Raw genomic sequence first — 9193 nt, 5'->3', positions numbered from 1 at the left:
CCGAAACCAAACCGAACCTTGAATGTTTATGTTTTTCCGGATTTTATACATGTATTCCGTCTTTTATACTTCTATATTTCCATCTTCAAACATTTAAATTTATGTTGTAATTGTCTATAACATTGCTTGGAACACCGTAATTAGCTTCGGACTAGCATATTTCTACTTCAAAACTTTATATTTGAGCTTGGAACATCATAACTGAACTAATTTCGACTAGAACAAGGAAAAAGAATACACTGGGTAAATAACCGAACTTAACCAAAACCGACACATAGCCAACGACGGTTAATGGACCTATGGTTAACCGACCCATTTTTACTAGACACAAGTTGCATGAAGCCCACATTCAACCCTTAACAAATTTTCACTATAAGTCATGGGATTCCGACGAATATGGAATATTCCGTTAGAAGTTGTTATGGTGTTTTTGGTGTCGAGTCAATTTGCGAAAGCGAATATAATAATAAACACACACCCATGTGATTTTAAGGTTATTTTCAACTTTTGAGACTCAAATTCGGATAAGGGGGGCTTGTTGGCCGTGTTTGGACAGGCTAAACTAGGGACGAGTAAAAATCGGTATGGTACTGATTGATAGCGGTACCGAACCGGTACCGATTTGGTACTGAATCGGTACCAAAGTTTTGAGTTTTCGGGACTCGTACGGTACGGTACCGGTATTTCCCGAATTTTACCTTAAATACCGGTACCGGTACAAAAAATTTGCGATTTTCGGGATCAGGATTTTCGGTACCGGTACCGGTCAGTACCGGTAGGGTATCGAGCTCATCCCTAGGCTGAACCGCCTCATGGAGAGTAAATTTTTTCATGGTACTCCGATGGCCACCTAGTTATCGACCTCATAAGTACTTCTTACCTACTGGTTGTTTTTGCTTAATTTTTATGTTTTGTTTGTAATAAAAGTGGAAGTCTTTTCTACTTTCGAATTTGAGTTGAAATTAAATTACCCATCAATATAATATATGCATGTGTTCTTACGAAAAATATAATAATAATAATAGTAGTAATCAAAACCTTAAAAATAAAGGAACACAAAAGATATTTGTAGCCTAGTTTAATTGGTTTAATTTTAGAAATAACGGCTAGCTACGGTTTTCGTTAAAGACAAGGCGCGGTTGGTTGGGTTGGTGGATTTGACGGTTTTTTGTTTTAGTTTTTTTTTAACCGTTTAATGGGTTTAAACAAAAGAACTATTTTAAAAATAAAAAAATATATAATTAGATATTAAATCTTTTAAAAATTTATGGATTATTATTATTAAAAAAAGTTAGTAATAGTTTATGGATTTTTAATTAAAAAAAAGTATCTAATATCAAGCCTTCAACAGTTTGGTAGATCCAATGGCTAAGATGCACCTAAGTTTCAAATTTGGCTTTAGAATTGACACTTGATAACTTCTTGTGGGCCCATAACTTCACACATATTTTTTTTCTTTTTAATTGAAGTATTTTCTAGCTAATTTACCTCTTTCTATTTTGTATTAAGTATAATTTATTAACTATTAGAACTATTTATACAGTTTCATATTTGTTCTTGTGATTTAACAAATAATGCGAATTTAGTCTAAAAAGTTTATTTTTTGCATATGAGCCATCCACGTTTCTCAATTCTTGTCAATTACATCCAAATCACTAACCCCGTTAAATTTAATTGTTAAGTCAGGAGTAGACATGTCTTTTCACTCTTTCTTTATTATATGAGTAAAGTATCAAAATCGTCCCTGAGGTTTGGTCTCATTTGCAAATTTCATCCAAAAATATTTTTTTTTCGCAATTAGACCTTGATGTTTCCCAACCGTTGCCAATTTCGTCCAAATTGTTAACTTGTTCTAAATTCAGCGTTAACGTGTTCCGACCTTAATCCAGTTTCACGTGAGGGGCATTTTTGTCCTTTTTTTCCTAAATACACCCCAGGTCCTCATGTGAAGGGGCTTGCAAATTAGGACTAGGTTTCATTTGGGGAGAAAAAGGAGAAAACTGCCCCTCACGTGAGGGGCACGCTGATGGGTTTAACAACCAGACTTAACAGAGTTAATGAATTCGGGTTTAATTGCAAGTGAAATGAAACCACATGGACGAAAATCGCAAATTTGAAACTATTAGACTAAAACCGCAGTTTTGGCAAATAACAGGGACAAAAACCGGAGTTTACTCCAAAAGAAATTGCAAGTATCCAAAAACAAGAGAACCGTTATAGAATCTTAAACATCAGTCTTTTAACGTTATCTATGAGAACCCGAAACAGGCCAGCAAGATTCGGTTAGGGGTATCTTGGATGCATTTACAAACGTGTCTTGAAGGTGATCAGCTACCCATTTGTTAGCGGCTTCCGTATAATGTATACCGTCCCAGTTAATATACTCTAATGGGTTGTCGCAAGCTTTCATAACGTCCACATCTTCCCATAATAAACATTTCCCTAACGGATCCGTGAAGCCTGCATATTCCACTTCATCAATAGTCACCAATAATCTTTTGGAAAAAAGGCGCGTTTGGCAATTGACAGTTTCGCCTTGGCATACGCCAGTGGGAAGGGGTATACCAATAAAAAGAATTTAAAATTAAAAGGGTAGATTATTGGTGGTTCCAATCAGACAAGCCCAAAAATTGTGTCAGACATATGGACCCGATCATGACACGAACTCGAAAATCGTGTCAGACACATGAACCCCAAAACTACACGAATATTCGCAGGTTGACACAAGCATGACCTGTTGAACCTGATTTTTTTTTTTTATTTTCACATATTAATACTTTAAAATAATTTTGCGACAAAAATATAAATGTGCATAAAACAATTATATTTTAATTATAAAATATTACGTAACGTTTTTAACTTTGAGTGTTGACATAAACTATCCAACCAACTTTATTTATGACATAAAACACATTAAAAAATATTTTAAAAAATATACAAAGGAGTTAAACAAATCAACCTGTGGCCGTGCTGACACAAACACAACCCGTTTGGCTAAACTGGCTCATAGGTTTGACCCAAAACTGGTCCGAACCGCAAATTTCGTGTTAACTTAACATCGTGAAAATAGTAGCTTACCATGCTTTTTTGGTTCACTAATGAGAGAATACTTGAGAGAATAAACATCAACATACACCAACGACGACTCTTGAAGTTGTAATCCGAGTTTTGACACCTCATCTTCGAGTTGTTTATTAAATTCTTGTGCTAATTCATTGTATGATTCCACACACCCGATTTTGTCTGCATTCCCGGGAGCTGGTGGATAATTCTTGACAAAAAATGGTAAGCACCCGATTGGACCCGTGTTATAAATCCAAAATTTTCTTGCTCCTCCTTCATAAAGTTTCTATAAAAAAACCATCAAAATAAACACATTATTATTTTTTTGAAGAAACATTAATGAAACCGAAAAACATCTAAATGTAATACCTTAATAACAGAAGATAAGTCATTAATCATGGCGGGAATATAGGTCTTCACTTGTTCTTCTTTCATTGTTGTAATCCCGGCATGAAGATCATTTTGTCCTATGTCGAATGTGTAAAGGGCCCGAGCATAATCCTCGGGCCTTGGAAGCCGGTCTTTAATTTCGCTACTTTTTGCTATAATGTGGTTAAATATTTATTAAATATCACACCGGATGCTACATGACATAATATGTGATAGAAATTATTTGTAAATCTTATCTCTATTAATATGCATATGCATACCTTCAAGATACAAATCGGAAGCTCGCCTTTTGAATTGTTGAAACTGTGACAGTTGTACAGGAATAGTTAAAGGGTTAAAAGTCTTGTTTAGCATCAAAGCATCCGCGCGCTGAATGGTGGCTCCACTTACAGCAAAATTTGCACCGTGTCGAAAATTTGTTCCGATGGAATCCACATATGCACTTAGATAAGGTAAGCCTAATTTTTCAGCTGCACATATTGGTTCGAATTCATAATTCATAAATGTAGTTTTGGTGATAATAGTTGGCCTGCTTGTTATTCATAAAAAAAAAATAAAAAAAACCTGTTGCAGACCAGAAAATTACTAGATTTGACTAGGACTTGTAAACAGGTCAGGGCGAGGTTGGTTCACGAATCATAACGGGTTAGGGTCGGAGCAGGTCGATTCAAGAAAGGTTTATTTCGGTTCGGGTTGGGCCGAAAGGGGTTGGATCAGAACGTGTTACGATCGGAGCAGGTTGTATCAAGAAAGGTTAATTTTGGCTTGGGTTCGGCCGGGTTGGAACGGATTGGGTTGGGTCGAAATGGGTTGGGTCATAACAGGTTTCGGGTAAGAACGGGTTCGGGTCAAAACAGGGGTTGGCTTAAAAAAATATATTTTTAAATCTCTGTACATTTCAGCTTTGCTTCTGGTTTTCAGCACCGGCTACACATGTTCAGGCGTCAGATAAGCACGCGGCTTAGGCTACGCGTGTTTAAATGTCAGTACGCGCTTAACCGAGCGCTTCAGTTACTAGTTTTGAAATGGTGGGTTAAAATTGCCAGGACTAGTTTTGACAACCCATTAGCCAACTGTTAGTCTTTGAATCTCTTTTTCAAGATTAAAGATTCAACCATAACTTTAAAAAAAACAAATCTTTATGCCAACAAGTTTAGACTAGGGGTGGCAAATGTGACCCTTGGGTTGAATGAGTTGTAATAAAATGTATATAATGCGTCAGAATGGGTCAAACTAAAAAAGAAAATGATTGAAACGGGTCAAGACGGGTTGACATTTCTTACGTTTTTTTTATTTTTATGGAACGAGAAAAACCGGGGAAACGTTTTAGTTTTTTTACTTTTTATTTATTATTTATATTTCGAGTTATGATTTTTTAATTATTTTTTTTGAAATGGGTCAAAATGGGTTGACATTTCAGAAACCCTCGCTAAAATATTCAAAAATAATAATTAAAAAAATTATATCTCGAAATATAAATCAAAAACTAAAAAAGTAAAAAAAAACTAAAAAGTTTCCTCCATTTTCTCGTTTCATAAAAAAAAAGAAAAAAAAAGAACCTCAACAAATGTCAACCCGTTTTGATCCTTTTCTTTTTTAAATTTGACACATTCTGACCCATTATATACATTTTATTACAACCCATTCAACCCAATGGGTCACATTTGCCACCCCTAGTTTAGACCTTTGAATCTTTTTTGTCAAGATTTGAGCCACTTCTCTAAAGTCAACCAAAACATCAAGATTCATCCAACTTTTTAAAATAAAGGTACCTATAAAATCAATGGTTAACCTCCCATCAGATAACCTGCCAGCAGGTTTATGAAAATAAGTCATCCCAAAAGGAAGAGGCAGTGGACCAAACACAGCTGCATCAGCTCCAGTGTCTGAGTTTGAGTCACCAAAGTTGTATATTGCAGGAACTTGACAATAACTTGACTTACTATTATTAATATTTGGGATTGTTGATTCTATAAACACTGTGAAAATGGAGTATGTGGCAACTAACAGAGCTCCAGTTGCTATTGCTAAGTTCCTTGATCTCAAGTCCATAGTTGCAGTTGTGATTTGTGAATGAACGTTGGTGAAATGAAGTGAAAAGTTTCAGTCAGGACTTTTATCAAACACTTGGTGTGCACTTGAAGATTATGGTTTTTTACTTTTTTTAAATTGGTTGATTAGGGCTTGTCACCTGCTCAGTTATTTATTATTAGCAATACAAATAGACCAATATGGGAATACTGAAAATAGTAATAGTAAATAAAAAAAATAAAAAACACCATCCCAGTCTTTATACAAATGTGATTATTAAAGGGAACATTTCCATAATAATCATTTTAAAAAATGGTTTTCTAAATTTGTCATTCTTTTACAAACAATTCCCAAAATGTCCGGTATGATAGGCAGGACGACTTTTTGATTATCCAAGATGACTGGTTCGTAGAGCCAATGAAAAACGAACGCGTGTCCATAAAGCTGACGCGACGACTGGTTCGTGAAGGCAATCTAAGCGCGACGACTGCATTCTTGTCTATGTCGGGCAACTAGATCGTGAACATGCCGACTAGATCGTGAAAACGCCGACTAGATCACAACCGACTAGATCACGTTGTTAAAAAACACGGGCCGACTAGTAACTTATGTTGGAGGACTAGATCATATCAAATGAAGATTTTGAAAAAGCATTATCAAAATTTAGGGACGACTAGATCGTGAACTTGGCGAATAGAGCGTAAACATGCTGACTAGATCATGATACAAAAAAACCAGGACGACTAGATCATGATACAAAAACACCGAGACGACTAGATTATCATTTTAAAATGGTTTTAACAATGTGATCTAGTCGGTTGTGATCTTGTCATTCACAATCTAGTAGGCCCGACATAGACATGAATACAGTCGTCGAGCCGACTGCTTTGTTGGCGCTTAGATTGTCTTCACGAACTAGTCATCACGTCAGCTTTGTGGACACATGTTAGCTTTTCATTGGCTCTACGAACTAGTCGTCTTGGATTATTAAAAAGTCATCCCACCTATTTCGTAATGGACATTTTGGGAATTGTTTGTAAAAGATGGACAAAATTAGAACCATTTTCTGAAATGGTTATTATGGGAACCCATTATTAAATCATACCAGCGGGTTGGGTGGGATGGCCAACTGACAGTTTTACTGGTTTGGCTGTTTAACGGTTCCGTTTTGTTCGTTTGAACATTAATATAAATTTATTTAAAAAATAAAGTTTTGATTTTGAAGTACCCAAGAGGTTTTTGATCATAATACATATTAGCAAATGAAAAAAATATAAACAATAAAAATAAATAGAAGTTAAATGGTTGGTTCCAAGTTCCATATAGGATAGAAAACCGTTAAAACTGGACTGTTTGGACCTCAAACTGGCCCACTTGCTTCGGTTTGACATACTGCAATCGGTTTCAACGGTTTATTAACTGGATTTTATGATTTTATCAATCTAGCAAGTAGCATTTTGTTAGGAGTAAAATGAAAACCTTTTACATTTAATGATAATTTAAATTCTAGTTTTCAAAATAATTTTATTATATTAAACTTATAAATACATATTTTCTTCAAAAAAAAAATACAAAATTAAAAAAAAAAAGACAAAAATTTGGGCCTGTTGAGGTGTCGGGCCCAGGTCCGTCGGCCACCGGCCTAGCCAGCTCTGTTGATATATGTATGTATATAGGGTTTGAATCATGTACAAAGTGAAGTTAATGTGCGAAACGAAGGAGGAACAACGTGATGACATTTTCGTAAATAATGTGATTACGCTAAAACTCAAAATACAACCAGCGTAATAATTGTTACATTATAGTTTACAATTAGCATAATAATTATTACACTAATTGTAAATTTATAGCGTAACTATTATTATTCTAATTGAAAATATGTTGTAGTGTAATTACGTTATTCAGCATAATTACCGGATTGTCACTACACATTTATCAAATTGTCAAAAGTAACTAACTCTTAATTTGGTTGACAAAAAACAGAAGGTGCATGCTCTTGATGGCAGAACATTTTGGATACAAAACATAGGACAAGTTGGTTGCTTGCCTTATATCTTGGATACTAAGGCGATCACGGTGACACAAATGGATAAATATGGTTGTGCCGCCGTAGTCCAACTCTGGGATTGTCATTTCTTTTATTTAATGTTATGCTAGTTGAAGTAATGCATGATATTGTAAAGGGATTGTCATTTATTATTATTATTATTATCTCAAATTTGTGATTACTTGTTCAACTTTATGTTGACAAAAAATATATATATTTTTAGGCATATCGCAGGTAGCTACATTGGATGATTGAGGATGCAAGACGTAGTTGGACCTTAGGTTTATAAAAAATAAAGAACAATATGTTTGATTTTGAGATTTATGTATTGCTTTGGTTGTTTTGTTTTGTGAACACTTGTGTTCTTTGATATGAAATAAATTAATTAGTTATTGCCACTGTATTTATTTAGTGTCTTTTTAGCTATGATACAAATATTGACATGCCCCGGCATGTTCCGTTGTAGGTTGAAGTGTGACACCACATGCATGTTGTTAGAGGTCCGGCACGTTTTTAGGCGAGTCAGGTTTGGTTTCATGATTGGATGCTTGAATGGGTTAGGACACATGGGTTTAAACCCCCCCCCCCCTCCTGCTCCTTAGCATCTGAGTCAGCAGCACTAGCCACCTCAGTCTTCGGGTCAGCAGCACCAGCCCGCTCAGCATCCACCTCCACCAGTGTGACATTCGTCAATTTCGGGTCTTGTTTGTATTCGTTTTTGTATTTGTTTATTATGTAAACCGACCCGATTTGTAAACCGAAGCTTATGTTATAATCAAAATGATGGATTTATGTTACAATATTGTTTCACATTTGTTGGGTCTTGAAAACATCATATTTTTATTTTTAGTATTATTTATTTATTTATTTTTGTTGTTTTGTGTTTTTGTCTTGATCCATTTTGCATGAAAACTCTTGTGTCTCACACTCGTATTTGACCACCAACATTGCCCTATATATACACCACCTTTCCTCTTCATTTTCCCTTGCTACAACTCAAAAAAAAAAAAAAAAAAAGCTCTCTCAAACATCAAAGATTCAAGGTTATCTTCTTAAGTGTTCTTGAAGGTTTTTAGTCTTTCATCTTAATTAGTTTATGTAGCCTTATTAATACTTGTTTATAGTTGTGCAACATATATATAATATACACCCCTTGTTTGCCTTTGGTAGTTACTTCTCCGATTCCGGTCGGTGAGATTTCGAACCTCATAAGGCAAGGCTTCATGGAGGACTTCGTGTCCTTGATATATATACATCTATATAACTTGTTCATACATATTAATCTTGCTTATTTTAGTTTGTTGGTCATGTTTACAAGTTCCATGTTTATGGGTTTTTAAGAGTCTATGCTTCGGTTTAACCGTAAACCGAACTTTGTAACTAGTTTTGTTAAATAATTGTTTAAACATACTTATTGTTAGACCTAAGTTTCTAAAATCATTTTTACAAATTCTATGGTTATGGGTTTGTAGAATCTTACCTCGGTCTTAACCCGAAACACGATCCGAACCGAAAACCGAACTTTTGTTTAAAGACTTTATTGTTAACTTTTGGTTGTAAAACTTAAAGTATTTTTTTTATTTATACATTATTATACAAGTTCTTTAGTGTTTGGACATGTAGAAACCAAACCGATTCTTACTCGCTTAAGACACACAAGTG

The 9193-nt window shown here is 34.9% G+C and overlaps 1 protein-coding gene across 1 annotated transcript; it reads right to left on the bottom strand.

Annotated features, from left to right (window-relative positions):
* Positions 1-2237: 2237 nt before the first annotated feature.
* LOC143534042 (GDSL esterase/lipase At5g14450-like) lies at positions 2238-5505 on the bottom strand. The gene is made up of 5 exons (XM_077028645.1): positions 5226-5505; positions 3714-3923; positions 3433-3605; positions 3079-3349; positions 2238-2460 (listed from the first exon to the last, which is right to left on the bottom strand). Exons 1-5 carry the CDS (start codon positions 5503-5505, stop codon positions 2246-2248), a joined length of 1149 nt encoding a protein of 382 aa, XP_076884760.1. The 3' UTR covers positions 2238-2245.
* Between the last annotated feature and the right edge of the window lie 3688 nt (positions 5506-9193).

This window comes from Bidens hawaiensis, unplaced genomic scaffold (assembly GCF_021521415.1).
Source record: "Bidens hawaiensis isolate Kalapana, Puna unplaced genomic scaffold, B.hawaiensis_p1.1 tig00010056_1, whole genome shotgun sequence".
In the NCBI taxonomy this organism is placed as follows: Eukaryota; Viridiplantae; Streptophyta; class Magnoliopsida; order Asterales; family Asteraceae; genus Bidens; species Bidens hawaiensis.
Note: the sequence above shows the minus strand (reverse complement) of the source record. Positions and strands in the feature narration are given on the sequence as shown.